This window comes from Pseudophryne corroboree, chromosome 6 (genome assembly GCF_028390025.1).
Source record: "Pseudophryne corroboree isolate aPseCor3 chromosome 6, aPseCor3.hap2, whole genome shotgun sequence".
NCBI classification, from domain to species: domain Eukaryota; kingdom Metazoa; phylum Chordata; class Amphibia; order Anura; family Myobatrachidae; genus Pseudophryne; species Pseudophryne corroboree.
The window spans coordinates 507791698-507807564 of record NC_086449.1 but is presented as its reverse complement, the minus strand read 5'-3'; the positions used below and the strand labels follow the sequence as shown (position 1 = coordinate 507807564).

General features: G+C 45.1%; 1 protein-coding gene across 3 annotated transcripts; it reads right to left on the bottom strand.

The window, feature by feature from the left end:
* Positions 1–5085: 5085 nt before the first annotated feature.
* On the bottom strand, positions 5086–13761 carry BBS10 (Bardet-Biedl syndrome 10). 3 transcript variants are annotated; one of them, XM_063927428.1, is made up of 3 exons: positions 13552–13761; positions 12230–12432; positions 5086–9046 (listed from the first exon to the last, which is right to left on the bottom strand). In XM_063927428.1, the coding sequence occupies exons 2-3, from the start codon at positions 12427–12429 to the stop codon at positions 7261–7263; spliced, it is 1986 nt and encodes a 661-aa protein (XP_063783498.1). In that variant the 5' UTR covers positions 12430–12432; positions 13552–13761; the 3' UTR covers positions 5086–7260. The 3 variants fall into 3 exon arrangements, with proteins under 3 accessions (XP_063783498.1, XP_063783499.1, XP_063783497.1); XM_063927429.1 differs by having other exon boundaries at positions 13557–13761; XM_063927427.1 differs by lacking the exon at positions 13552–13761 and adding an exon at positions 13431–13531.
* Positions 13762–15867: the final 2106 nt, after the last annotated feature.

Below are 15867 nucleotides of genomic sequence, written 5' to 3'. Positions count from 1 at the left end.
TGCTGAGGAAGTCTGCTTCCCAGTTGTCCACGCCCGGGAGGAAGACTGCTGACAGAGCGCTCACGTGCTATACCGCCCAGCGAAGGATTCTTGTGGCCTCCACCATAGCTGCCCTGCTCCTTGTTGCGCCACCGCTGTTACGTTGTCCGACTGGATCAGGACAGGTCAACCCTGAAGAAGGCTCTTTGCTTGTAGCAGCCCGTTGTAAATGGCTCTTAACTCAAGGACATTTATGTGGAGACAAGGGGGGGTAATTCCAAGTTGATCGCAGCAGGATTTTTGATAGCAATTGGGCAAAACCATGTGCACTGCAGGGGAGGCAGATATAACATGCGCAGAAAGAGTTAGATTTGTGTGGGTTATTTTATTTCTGTGCAGGGTAAATACTAGCTGCTTTATTTTTACACTGCAAATTAGATTGCAGATTGAACACACCCCACCCAAATCTAACTCTCTCTGCACATGTTATATCTGCCTCCCCTGCAGTGCACATGGTTTGCCCAATTGCTAACAAAAATCCTGCTGCGATCAACTTGGAATTACCCCCAAGATTCCTGGTTTGACCATTTCCCCTGGAAATTTCTTCCTTTGGTGACTGCGCCCCAGCCTCGGAGACTTGCATCTGTTGTCAGTAGGACCCAGTCCTAGATTCTGAATCGGCGCCCTCCTAGAAGGTGAGAGCTTTGTAGACACCACAGGAGAGAAATCCTGGCCCTGGAAGATAGACTTATCTTCCGGTGCATGTACAGGTGAGAACCCGACCATTTGCTCAGCAGATCCCACTGAAACACCCGGGCATGAGACCTGCCAAACAGAATGGCTTCGTACACCGCAACCATTTTCCCCAGAACCCGAGTACACTGATGAATCGACACACTTGTCGGCCTCAGAAGCTCCCTGACCATTGTCTGTAGTTCCAGAGCTTTGTCTTCCGGAAGAAACACTCTGTAACTCCGTATCTAGAATCATGCCCAGAAAGGGCAGCGAGTGGTCGGAATCAACTGAGACTTTGGTAAATTTAGAACCCAACCGTGTTGTCACAGAACCGACAGAGACAATTCCACATTTCTTAACAATTTTTCCTTGGACCTCGCCTTTATCAGGAGATCGTCCAAGTACAGGATAATTGTAACCCCTTGTTTGCAAAGGAGAATCATCATTTCTGCCATGACTTTGGCGAAAATCCTCGGGGCCGTGGAAAGCCCAAACGGCAACGTCTGAAATTGGTAATGACAATCCTGTATCGCAAACCTGAAGAAAGCTTGATGCGTAGGATATATCGGGACGTGTAAGTAGGCATCCTTTATATCGACTGACGCCATAAAATCCCCCCTTCTAGGCTGGAAATCACAGCTCGAAGCGATTCCATCTTGAACTTGAAAACTTTCAAGTAAGGATTGAGGGATTTTAGGTTCAGAATAGGTCTGACCGAACCCGTCCGGCTTCGGTACCACAAAGAGGCTCGAGTAGAACCCCTCCCCCCGTTGGGACGGGGGAACAGGAACAATGACCCTCTGTAGACACAACTTTTGTATTGCTGCCTTCACGACCTCCCTGTCCGGAAGAGACATTGGCAAGGCCAAAATGAAAAAGCGGTGAGGGGGCATCTCCTGAAACTCCAGCCTGTATCACTGAGACACTATTTCTAGGACCCAAGGATCCAGGCCTGATTGAACCCAGACCTGACTGAAGATCCGCAGACAGCCCCCCACCGGTCCGGACTCCCCCAGGGGAGCCCCAGCGTCATGCGGTGGACTTGGTAGAGGCGGGGGAGGACTTTTGGTCCTGGACGCCTGAAACTGCAGGCGACTTTCTTCCCCGTCCTCTACCCTTTGAAGCGAGGAAGGACGAGCCTTTTCCTCGCTTGTATTGGACGAAAGGACTGCATCTGCTGATGGGGTGCCTTTTTCTGCTGTGTGGGAACATAAGGAAGAAAAGATGAAGTCTACATCGGAATCAGAATCCGTGTCGGTATCCGTATCTACCATCTGGGTAAACTAACGCTTTTGCGACCCTGACGGGGCCTGCACCTGAGACAAAGCATCCTCCATGGATTTCCTCCACACTTGAGTCTGAGACTCCGATTTATCCAATCTCTTAGACAATGAGGCCACATTTGTATTAAGTGCACTTAACATTGTAAGCAAATCAGGTGTCGGATGTGCCGACAGAGCCATCTCCAGACCCGCATCTGCGCCCCCAGCCACCTCATCCGGGGAGTAATACTCAGCTTCAGACATGCCGACACGTAGTACCGACACACACACACTGCCTCAGCTAGGGGACAGACCCACAAGGAAGCCCGGATAGAGAAAACACAGAGGGAGTATGCCAGCTCACACCCCAGCGCCCATATATTCCACCAAACGATATATGTGGAAAAGCGCTGCTGTTAATTACAATATATGCACCAAATATCTGCGCCAAACCCCCCCGATTTTCTCTCTTTTACTTGAATGGAGCATGGAGGACCCGGGCCAGCGTCTCATGCAGCGGCTGTGGATGAGAGAAAATGGCGCTGGTGAGCTGTGCGGCTAAGCCCCGCCCCTTCCCGATGCGCTTCAGTCCCGCAAAAATTTAAAGTTGAATGCTGGCGGGGGTACGGAAAACGGTGCCCAGGCACCGAAAATGCCTGTCTTCCAGCCCTTAAAAGACCCAGTAACATGCTGCCCTGGGCACTCCCCCCCCCCCCAGCGCCCTGCACCCGCAAGTGCCGTTGGTGAAGTGTGTGGGAGCATGGAGCGCAGCGCTACCGCTGCGCTGCTACATCGTTACTGAAGTCTTCTGCCGTCTGATGTCTTCGCATCTTCACATACTCACCTGGCTTCTTTCTTCTGGCTTCTGTGAGGGGGGTGACGGTGCGGCTCCGGGAAAAAGCAGCTAGGCGAACCAAGTGATCGAACCCTCTGGAGCTAATTGTGTCCAGTAGCCTAAGAAGCAAAGCCCTTAACTAAGTAGAAGTAGGTCTGACTTATCTCCCCTCAGTCCCTCGATGCAGGGAGCCTGTAGCCAGCAGGTCTCCCTCAAAATAAAAAAAACCTAACAAAAGTATTTTCTAGAGAAACTCAGTAGAGCTCCCCTAGTGAGTGTCCAGTCACTCCTGGGCACAAAGTCTAACTAACTGAGGTCTGGAGGAGGGGCATAGAGGGAGGAGCCAGTTCACACCCAGTCAAAGTCTTTTCAGTGTGCCCAAGCTCCTGCGGATCCAGTCTATACCCCACGGTCCTTTTGGAGTCCCCAGAATCCTCTAGGACGTAAGAGAAGAGGAATTCACGCTCTGCAGCTTAAGCAGAAAAAATTATTCAATTATTCTGCATTTTTTCCTCCCGATTTCAGGATTCTCCTATCCACCCATACATTTTCAGTGAATTACTAATCATTTGCAGCAAATAACAGATCTGCCAATCATAAAAGGCTGATCATTTTACTAGTAACAGTTTGAAAATTGGCTGATTGTTACCATACTCTAGCAATCTACAGCACTGATTGGTGTCACGCATCGGGGTCTTAGCCTCATCTCTTCCTCCAACGTTCAAATATTGCGGTCGCCTGAAGCATTCTGGATCTCCCGTTTGTTTACATTTATTGGACTACATGGGTGCAGCCATGTGACTGATCTATCCTGTCAAATTCTGAGTACTGTACTCACATACCGCTGCATCCAATGACATTCAGGACTGTCATATTTAAACCAGCTCTGGACTCCAGAGCATTGCCAGAACTCACATCCTAGAAGAGGTCCACCCTTGCACCAGATCCTGCTGCATCTGCAAGTGTCAGTTCCCTGATAAAGCTGGATACATTACCAGATTTTTGTTCCAACCAGAAAGATTGGACAGATATTCTTATAGTGTGTATCCAGTTTAAAACTCACAATTGCCAGCACTCCTGACAATCTCTTCAAGTGTTGGATCTAGGTACTTGCTACATCAGTTCTCCTGCTGCATCTATAAGTCCCCACACTTCAGCTATATTCTCTTAGTGCTGGGTCTCTTCCCAATGCTGCTGCATTGTCCTTCTGCACTAGTGCCTGTGTGCATCCTGGTCCGCTTCCAGCTCACTCATCTTGGACTCTCACAAGTCTTCTGTTACACCTGCTCACAACCTAAAGACCAGCATGCTCCTTACCAGAGTCTCTACCAAAGTCTGGATCTCCTGTTAGAACATCATTGGTAGCGGGTGTCTGGCCTCTTTTCTCTGGGTATCTGATAGTGAGGCCTAATACTGAGTCCAGGTGCCAGTTCCAGTTCTGTCTCAGGGTGCAGGCCTGTGTGTCTGCACTCCAGTACACCGACTGGAGTTCCTTATACCTGTCCCTAGCATTGAGTCCTGGGTTCCAGTTCTAGCTTATCCAGTCCTGTCATGTGTGCGTCCTACAGTAGTGTCACATAGTTCCCAGTAGAGGGTTCCAGCTTCCTGCACCTGGGTTCAGGTAGTGGGGTTGAGTTCTCCTTGAACCATTCCAGGTTGCTGTGGATCCCAGCTCTGTACTCCAGTCCAGTCCCTGACCTAGGATCAGCTCAGCAACCAGTGTTAATCAGGTCTTGGAGATTCTATTACATTTGACTAGTCTCAGCTCACTTCAGCTTCAACTAGACCCTAGTGTCCTGGCTTGGGTCAGCTTAAAAAACCAGAGGCATGACAATTGGTTGGTGATAGCCAACATTTTGGACAACCTGATTTATGGATTCCTATCGCTTTGTGGTAAGAATCAGCAACCTGAGAACCCCATACATTGCAAAGTTTTCTTCTTCTTTTTTTTACACAGTCATCTGAAAAATAGGGAATTACCCCAAATGATTACTGATGTGGGCACCGTAATGAGAGATAAGGGTTTCCCAAGTGAACCCCAGAATATGGTACTAATATAAAAGGTTATCTCTAGCGCTGAGAGGGGAATAATAAAAAAAACATAAGGAATGTCAATGACACTATAGTATGTGACTAAACAATGCCTTATTCTTCATGTAAAAGAGCTAATTATTAATATTGGAATTTGTTTATTAATCCACCACAAACTGCAATGAAAAATGCAAATGACCCAAGGACATGTATCATTTTAAATATTTTTAATAAATTACACATTCAAATTACTGTCAGATATACACATTAAAAAATGCTATCACTAGTCCAGTCAATTAAATAGATAAGCGCTACTATGCTCTTTTTGGTGTAGGGATTTTTAATCCATTATTATAAAACATTTTTATACTGCAGTATTGTAGGTCTTGGGCCCTTGCCATGGTGTATTTGGTGCCTGGTGCGATTTCAGCAAGTAATACTGGAAGTCATATAAGTATTCATATAAACCGGTTTATTTAATCACAAATATGCAGACTACCTTTCCAAAGGTTTAATTACTACACTACAAGCACCTCCTTGTATGTAATATTTTAGAAATTGGTAGAAGATGTAAACTTATTTGCAAAATAATATAAGTTTAAGCACAAATGTCAAGAGAATTGTTTTGCAATGAAAGGTGCAATACGTTAACTGGATGGATAGTACAACAGACTTCAATCATAATGAAACTGTTTGTTTTCGATAACTCATCTTGTATCATGGTCATATCTGTATGACTTTAACTTGACCATTATTCTACTTTTATCAGTATCAGTAATTTTGGTAATATTTTAGGAATGTAATAACTTTAGTCAACATCTGTGTAACAAGTACTGTAGAATCAGTTGTACTACACTCTAATATTCATATGCAGAACTTAGCCTTTGTTTAGCCATCAACTGAAAGGCAGAGCTCTTTTAAAAGAGAGCATCTGGCTTTTCAAGCTTTCATAAGCAATTCAATATACATAGATGCATAATGTGGGTTTTTTATGCTTCATCTAATGGCACAAAACATCCTGGGTAAAATAATAAATAATTCAAAATACACAGGTGTGAGAAATTAAGCTTCAAATATATTGGTCATTGCTTGGAAACTTAAACTTCACTTTAGTTGCCCATACGATTTGGTTGGTCAATGTGGATGTTTTAGATGAAAATGCTGGTAAGTTGCTGTGCATCTGGAATCAAAACAACGGTCTTCATCTGGCGAGAACAATCAATGTTAATATGTAGCAAGCTAAAGGATGGTCCCCTGTCAAAAGCATTCAACCACATGGAATTTGGCATGGGTGCTAAATGGTTTGGACTGTGGCAAAAGCAGATCTAAATTAAATTCCTTAGCTGCTTGACTTGTTTTGGGAAGGCTGTTTGAACTACCAAGAAATGAGTCAGCTAAATTATATGTAAAAAAAAAAAAAAAAAAAACGCTCCCACTGCTAGAGCAAGGGAACAAGACCCTGGCAGAAGAGGAGGAGGATCTGCCTGGAGTTAAGTATGCAGCCGTTGAAGGGTAAGGGCAGGACGCAGTGGGGGCCTGGGCAACTGACAATAAGCGTGTGGCACAGAGTGGCAAACGGAATGGGAGCAGAGGAGCGGAACTTACCAGTAGGACAGAGGGGGTGGGGGGGGGTGAGCAGAACAGAGTAGGGGCGGGGCACTGGTCAGACTGACAAAACTGCATATGATAGCCGGGTCCCTTTACTAGTATTAGAATATAGGTGGTCATTCCGAGTTGATCGCAGCTAGCAACTTTTTGCTGCTGCCATCAATAGTCCACGCCTATGGGGCAGTGTATTTTAGCTTAGCAGGATAAATTGCAAGCAAAACTAGACTAGCCCTGGACATACTTACCCTGTGCGATGGATCCAGCGATGATGGGCCCGGCTTTGACGTCACTCCTCCGCACACCGTTGTCCTGGACACGCCTGCATTTTACTCACCACTCCCCGAAAACGGCTCCAAGCGGTCCGGATCTGCCCATCCACGCCTCCTTCCTATCAATCTTCTTAGTGGTCGCCGCTGCGACCGCTTCCGTCAGTAGCCACGATGTAACCCAGCGACCCGTCGCCAGGCAATGCCGCGCACGCGCCCTGCGGCAGCCACGCATGTGCATTCTGCACCCGTTGCTTGAGAACGGGTCGGAATGACCCCCATAGTTCTCCTACTTATCAGAAACAATCCCTTTTAAGACACACTACAGTTTTAAGCTGTTGCGTTTACTGCAGCATAAACAAAACCTGAAACAAGGATCCCATGGTCTGCAAGAAACCATACAATACTGACAGTAATCAAGGCTCCTCATATCAAACTGTAATACGTTATAACTCCATCCATCCTACCTTGAACACTGCAATCACAACAGACCTTTAGAAAACTGAATAGTTATCACAGACTGATCCTTTCAGAAGATCAATGCTCAGATATCCTCATCTGTTTCTTCACTCACACTGGTTTTCGGTTCTCTCTTTATAGCAACAATCATGTTTATGCTCACAAGTTTACTAATGCAATGGAGAACTGAAGCCACTAATTGGTACTTGCAGGAGACAGATTCAAGGCCAGTTTGTGTCAAATCTAGCCAGTTTTGTTTTTGTAATCTATCAGTATATTTTGAATAAAACAGTGGAAAACATTTATTTCTATTCCTTGCTTGGTAGATTTGCCTGGGAATACACAAGAGAGCATTTCCAAACATAGCAGAGATCATTGCTAGGTCCGCCTCCTGACATGTTTTTGCAAAGTTATGTAAATGATGCTGTAATAACATTTCAAATGATCCCCCACCTGGCAGTACCAGCCCAACATTCTGAAATGATGCAGGCGGTATTTGTGTAGCAGTATCTGTAGAGCCTTCGGTCCATGCATCATGTTGGCCTTTTCCCTCCACTTGACTTAACCACATATTACCTGTGCTTAATTTGGTTATGCAGTCACCAACTGTACATTTGTGAACGTCCTTTTCTACTGAGCAGTGCGTTACAATAGCCTGTTCAGTCCTCTCACCTGTGAAGTCATTCTGGCACTTGCTGCAATGCTGGTTTTGTTTTTGTGCTAACACACTTCTATTTGGTAAGCAATTGCATGGACTATTTGATGGCTGTTCCCAAGTCGCATCTAACGGCTGAAACAACTGACTGAGCATCATAAAAGAGCCATGAAAAGAAGCAGCAAGCTGCTCACTTAGACCTTTAACAGGCCCACAAAACACAAGGCTGTGTGGCTTGAAGGCCGATGAACCACTTACAATAAGATGTACATACTTGTTGCACCCAATTAGAAGTGGTCTGCAACTTGTTGCTAGAAAAGTGTCAGATAGAAGAACATCACCCAGTGGTTTGGACAGTGGTGATGTCCCAGTAATCGTGCACAGAACACCAATCTCTTCTGATGTTAGGCAGTCTACTATAGATATCCCGCTCAGTTTTGCATAGAAAAGTACAATTTCTTGTTGCTTAACACTTGAGAATATTAGCTTGATATGGTTATTCTGCAATTGTTTTAATATACGTTCAGTCCTTTCCCTTACGTATTGCTGTGAAACCTGAAGCTGAACACCTGAAGAGACGACAAATCCTATGTCAGATGCAGACAGAGACTGATGGATCTGCTCTGTCACAATTAGTGCATGCAGTTCTCCCTCTGCTGGACAATACACAGAAAAAGGCCGGCGCAGTACTAAACCAGGTAATATCCTGGAATTATCTACTGGCAGTCCTGGAACTTCGGTGTGCAGGTCATCGAAGCTTTTGCTCACTAAACTGACTACATCATAAATCTTATTAATGTCTAGTAAACAGCTGTACAGATAATCACAGGCCAGTCTACTAACAAACATCCGGTTGTTACATCCAACTCTTCCACAGAAATAGGCGTCCAGTGTTTGCTGTATAGAGGTTCTACACAAAGTAATATCTCCTTTTATATTTGAAAAAACAGAAAGAAAATGGGGACAGAGGTGTTTTGCTATGATGTGCTCCAGAACTCGGGTCTGGAAAGTCAACAGCATATTGCTGATCCTTCTTAACACATGACCTTGCCTTTGATATCGCGTGTTCACTGTTGGGTTCCCAGATAAAAGCAGACCTTCATGTCTATCAGCTGTCGCCTGGAGCTCTCGGAGGACTGCACACAGCAGTAGAACAAAGGATTTCACACCATCACCAGTAACACTGTAATGCCTGGAGGCAGAGTTCACGATCATTCTAAGGGGGGGGAGAGGGGGGGGATAACAAACATTCCTATGATTTAGTACATGGTCAGATAATTTATTCACATAGTAAATGCACATCAATAATGATAACTATTTATCTTCATTTTCTTCAGTAACAAGAAGGAGTTCTCAGTAACCATTCCTATTTTACGGGTGTGGTATGAGGTGCCAGCGGCCGGGCTCCCGGAGGCCAGCATACCGGCGCCAGAATCCCGACTGCCGGCAAACCGACAGCTGGGCAAGCGCAAATGAGCCCCTGCTCGCTGCGGGCACGGTGGGCAGCTACGCTATCTATTCTCCCTCCAGGGGGTTCGTGGAACCCCAAGAGGGAGAAAAGCTGTCGGTATGCCAGTTGTCGGGATTCCGATGACGGTATACTGTGCGTTGGGATCCCAACAACCTGTATACTGAATACCACCCCTATTTTACTTCCATTGTGTGGTAAATATATACAAAAGGTAGTGTACCTCCACAGAAAGACATACAAAGGACCATAGAATGTATATAGATGTATCCAGCCTCATCTTTATCGTCATCGCAGCACACATCACGGCATGCAATGATTCGCAGCCAGGCAGCGACGAGAAGCTCCCGGCCAGCGCGCAAAAGCTGCTCTGGCCGGAAGCTACTCCTGAAGTACAAAAGCATCACCGCTGTGCAATGCTTTTGTACTTCAGCGACGGGGCAGGGACTGACATGTGGGGCAGGCTAGCCCTGTGCTGGGCGTCCCCCCCAGATGTCTGTCTTCCTGATCATAGCTGTGCTAAATTTAGCATAACTATGATCAACTCGGAATGACCCCCTTAGTCGTGTGTGCATACACACCATGCATGCCTAAAGGGCCTCATACACTAGAACGATAATGCCCGGTTTCATCCAATTTCGGGAATTCAGGCCGATATATTGGGTGAAATCGGGCATTTTGGAGGTGTTTCCAATTCGATGCGCATTCCCATGAGGGTCGTATCGGCTCCCCTAGATCGTTAGTGCTGCACTCGTGATATGTCGGTTCCCGCAGGCATGGCTGGGATCGCATACAATATATTGCATGCAAAATGTACCAAATCGTATGGAACCACTCCCGGGAAGCTCCCGGGAGAGTTCAAGGGAAATCGCCTCCGACTTCAGCCTTAGGACATATCGCTGTAGTGTATGGGGCCCTTAAGGAACATGGGTGCACATGCAGCGCGCACACCTATTCACGGGCACACTAATCGCACCTGCACTGCGTTGAATATTCGCAATTGCGGCAGAGATAAGGCTGGACACATCTGCATGTGCCTATTCCTAGCTTCTGCTATGTCCCACTGCATGAAGAGTTAGCAAGAAGCGAGCACAATGATAGTGCTCAGATATTGGTAGCTAGAGTTTATTATATAGATTGGCTGTTATATCTTCTTGTATACTAATCTGCTGTGGTCTGTCCTGTCTTTAATATGCATGCACAATGGGAGCCAGGGCACATTCCGCCCCTCCAACGGCTCCCACTGCAGCACCAGTGATTGACAGGACAGACTCCAAGCGAAACTGGAGAGGACCCATTGAGAACGGGACAGTGTGCAGCGGCAGGAGGGAAGGTGGATGGATAGAGTGGGACAGAGCACTGGACAGAGAGGGGTGGAGCAGATGACAAAGTGGAGGAGAGAAGGGACAGAACAAAGAACAGAGAATGATCGGTGCAGTACAAACCAGGGGCAGGGTAGCGTGCAGATTGAGATGACCCAAAAAACGTTTGTTTACTAGACAAAAAATATTAGAGGAGAAGCATAAATTTGCTTATATGTAATAAAAAAAGCTGTTCTGATTGCTGGATTCTCTCATGTAGGGTAGAACTGTACACTTGGCTCTGAAACCAGATGCTGCACTATGACAGAATTAGTATTCAGAAACATACAATACAACAATTTGCTCAGACGTCTAAGAGCCAATAAATATTTAAGTGTTTTACAGCAAAATACCATTATCATTATTTAAGAATCAACAATGCAAATAATATATGCAATGTAAAATCCATATAGAAGGTTTATATTATAAGGCTGAAGTAACTAATTACTTCTAAAATAGGATACAAAGTAAAGCACGTCAATCTGAGCTGTGTGCAGGCTTTACACAGTTGTAAGCCACACAACTTATTAACATGTTCTGTAGCAATTTGAGACACACAGGATAAACATATGTAAAAAGTAGACAAAAGCCAATCTGTATTCAATGCACAGGAGGCAACAATATTATCCAGGGTACTTTGTGCCCTATATAGTCAAAATTGTAAGGAAAGTTAGTGCATATTGCACCGTGTGTACACATCCTGTGATGCCGATGCAGTCACGTGGGATCGGCATCGCAAGCAAAAATAGACTGCGCAGGCAGCCCAACATTGACTATATCGGCGGGGCCCGAATAGTCAATGTTGGGCTAAAGCCGCATTGCGCCCTGTGTACACGGCTTTACTATGATATGCTAGATCTGTATTGTATCCAAAGATCTGTATTTAAGGATGAAAACCATTTATAGGGGCCATTTGTTTTTGTTTTTTTGACAATCCACCATCTAACCTCCAGGAACTTTCCCTATCGTATACTGGTTTATTTCCACTTCCACCTCTACAGATCAAAATGTGTTGTGTTTGGACATTAAAATGATTTTACACTATCACGGAACTTTCTCTATTTTGGGTCACTGAGATCCTTGAGATGACTTGGTGGGAAGTCCAGGAATCAGTGCTTAATATGTGAAAGTTTCTGAAACTATTGGAGATATTTTCATGTGACCTATTTAGCAGAATTGCTAAGTGCAAAACCTAGCAGGTGCCCCGTTAACTTTCCCAGGGACATGGGAGTGGATTCTGAGGGAAATCACTTCCCCTTTCGCATGCTTACCAGAATTGAGATCTATTACATGAACTTATTACACTATTGCAATACTTGTGTATCAGCCTGAGGTAAAATGGCCACTTATTCGAGACTCTGAAAAGGAATTATCATTATTTGGAAACAATACATTGAGGGATGTTGTGGTCTTATTAAATTATATATATTAATTTAAGCACCAATATGAGAATTACCGTTTTTTTCTTTTCTGGATTTATGCTTGAAGTGTTGGGGCTTGAAGTGTAATGGCTTCTACACTGCATCATTTAACATATGTTTTCTCTATTCCTTAAATAAAGAATAAATACCTTGCAACAGGGTGGTCCAATAAAAGGTACTCCAGTATTCTTCTTCCATCTTTAGTAATAAGAAGATCACCAGTGGATTTCATAAATAGAACCTGTCCTCCATCAGGTCCAAAACAGCGACATACAATGTTCTCCAAAGATTCAGCCACTTGCAGGATTTTATTGATATCCAGATCTTTTACATGTCCCTGCATTCTCATTGGCTGTCACACAATACACATTTATTATCAGACATATTTAAGTGAAATAACTCAAAAACTAAAACTATGGTTAGTGTGGAGATAATTGCAGTAAAAATTACAATATAAGAAACTTGGGCATTTAAACTGGCAACACAATCTGTGATCTGAACAGCTGTCAGGGTACACACTAGGCAATACTGTATGTCGTCTGATCGGACAGACATCGTTTAAATCGGCGCGTATGAAGCAGTGTGTATGCACAATACGCGCGCCCCCATCGTCGTTAATGCGGTCATCTGGTCAGCTCTGCCGACAGATGACATCTCTAGTGATGCCATACTGCAATCCCACGTCGCCTCTCTGCCTTGGCAAGTGTGTATGCATATGCAAGGCCATGCTGCCCACTAGATCGGCTGGGTACACACGTTGTGTAGGGTGTACCAGTGACGTGCGGTGGGGTGAGGCAGAGCCTTTCCTGTCATACTAACATTTGCGCCAGAGCTTTTACTGTATAAAGTATATATAAAATACAAAGAATATATTTGAAATATCTTTTTTGCATTATTCTAATCATTTTTACAGCCAAAACTCTGCAGTAAAAAGTCTATGGCAGGTGAGGCAGTGCCTCACCTTGCAATCTTTTCCGCACCTCTCAGATCAAAACTCACAAAATTTCCAGGGGTTTATACTGCTGCACCTGTGTATAATGCCCAGATGTACCCTTTGGCTCATATATTACGTTTAAATCTGTCTCTGGTGCTTGCTAGTGCCTCCTAAGCCATTTAGCTCACTGCACATCCCTGGGGTGTACCGAGCTATAATAGCGGTGTCACCTCACCTTAACAAAACCATTTGATGTAGTTGAGAACAATGGCGTTGCCATATTAAAAATGCAATTGTTTGCCCAAGTTACATATAAAATACAGTACAAATTCCTTAAAATGGATTTAAATTTGGGCAGTAACCCGGTAACAGTAACTATCAGCAGAGTGGGCGTGCCCTGCTCACACTGATCTTACCTGCAGAACCTCCAGATACCTAGCAGTTATGCCCAACATCTCTTGCGTGTGCCCATCACAGGTACCTAATAGCTGCAGGGAGCGCGCAGCCGCCTCTCTCCCTCCCCACACACACACTTACCTAACCTGGCGTAACGTAACAGGCCACTGTAGCAGCTTGTCTTCTCCAGCGCCGTCTTCCTATCCCCAGCTGCCGATGCCTGCCTCTCATCAGTTAATAAGAAAGGTCCTCTCTACGAAGGTAGACTAGACGCTACCGTTAAGATTCCAAGCAGGAAGTGTGTTTTCCTCACTTTGGCCGTTTGTCCATAAAGTTTGTTATGAGAAAAAAAAAAAAAGAGGCTTCTCTCTTGGCTGCTGCTGCAGCTGCTCTATTGGATGCATCCCTAGAGCGGTAATATAGTACCATAGTACAAGAAGGTAAACTAGACGCTACCATAGTTACAAGGGTAGCGTCTAGTACAAGGGGGCTGTGAGTGTAATGTATATCCAAATGCATTGTAAATATGAAGCTAAAGTTTTTTTTTTTTATTTTGAGTTAACTGAGCTTCATGATAGCTTGCAAGCTGTAAATCCGGTTTATGAAATATAGTGAATATAACATTACCGTACTCTCCCTTTAAACCAGACGCTTTTGGATTACACAGGTTCTGTGGTTGATTAAAACCAGGTGACATGCAGGTTAAGTCAGCCAGCCAAAGAGCCTGTGTAATGCATTAGGGCTGTAACACACACACACTCCGGTTTTTCCCGGATGGCAAAAAGCCGGACAAACTTTGTCCGGCTTTTTGCCATCCGGGAGAAACCGGCAGAGTCGCTCACACAGGACAACTTTGAGCCGTGTGTGATGCTGTGCGCATGCGCAGCATCAGACACGGCTTCAGAAAAAACCGTTGTGTGTGAAAGCTCCCCTTCACACACACGGTTCACTGGCTGCAGAGACGGCCCAGCGGCCGCCCTTGCCGCCGGACCTTCCAGTGGTGAGACCCGGCTGCAACCCGGCAGCCGGGCCGGGGCCGTGCGGTGTGAAGGGACCCTAGCCCTCACACTGTTAACTACAATGCCGGCACGGGAAAAAGCCGTCCGGCTTTTTCCCGGCCGGCAAAAGCCGGGTAGTCTGTTTCAGCACTTAGTGTCCCGGTTTAAAGGGATAGTATGGTAAGCCTATATTTATCTGTCCCATGTTTATGTTTAGAAAACAATGAATGTCACACTCCTTAGAATAAAATCTGCATGCAGAATAGGCAGCTGTAAATTTAAGAGTTTCTGAGTATGCAAATTCCCACTTCTCTGAAATGTCAGCTATAGCTGATTCAGAGGTGGATGCAAATGTCGCAGCATTCTTTGCTTTTTTTGCTTTGCGTCTTTGTGGCAATATGCAAATTCCAAAGGAGGCGTCTTGTGTAAAAAAGACGCACACAGCCGGCTTCTCTGTTCATGAATATTCTATAGGTATTAGCGACAGAAGGGGTGGGGATAGGAGACAGCAGTGGTCAGGAGATGCTGGGTTTCAAAAAGGGGGAAGCTGCAAGAGATAGTAATTAAAACAGATAATTGAAAAGTGCCACCAAAAGCACCCCCTACCCAGCAGCGCTATGCATACCTCCCAACATGTCCCTCTCCAGGAGGGACACAATGCTCTGCTTCTGGACTTTTCTCTTAATTTAAGATTGCTGGCACCTGTGTTGAACAGGTTAATGGATAAGAAAGACATTTCAGAACAGGTGATGGCAATCATAAATTAAGAGAAAAGTCCAGGAACAGAGCATTCTGTCCCTCCTGGAGAGGGTCATGTTGGGAGGTATGGCTATGTGCAGTGCCCCCTCTGCACACACCTAGTTACGGCCCTGGCCCATGACATCATACCCTCCAACTGTACCTTTTTGGCAGGTACAGTACCTTTTTTTTATGGTCTGTACCGATTTTTGTCTCTTCAAACTTCCATTGAAAGTCTAGGAAAAGCCAGTGTCTACTCCTCCTTTCCTAATTTGTACCGATTTTTCTGTGTAAAATGTTGGAGGGTATGTGACACCCGTCCTAGAATTTAGCACATTAATACTGTGAACAATTGTGGTCATATCTGTACTTGATCCCTCTACTACAGAGCGGTCAGTGAATTTTGTTTTAAAATAGAATTTGTCAGTCAGGACTCGGTAGAGCATAAGTAAGTTCCGCTGCTGACATTTCTTTTTCATCCACTAGGTGTCACTGGAGTACTCTTGGGATATGGACGGGGCGTTAGCAGGGACAGGCACATTTAAATATTTAAATTAGTAACTCTCCACCTCCTCCATACTTCCAAAGGTGCCTCAGTGTTTTTTGTGCCCTCGCCGGGACAACACACGTGGAGAGGTCCCACAGTTTCTCTTTCAAATGATGAAGTGTTATTTGCTAAAAGACAGAGAACACCGGTGTGTTTTCCTTATTTAGATTCTTT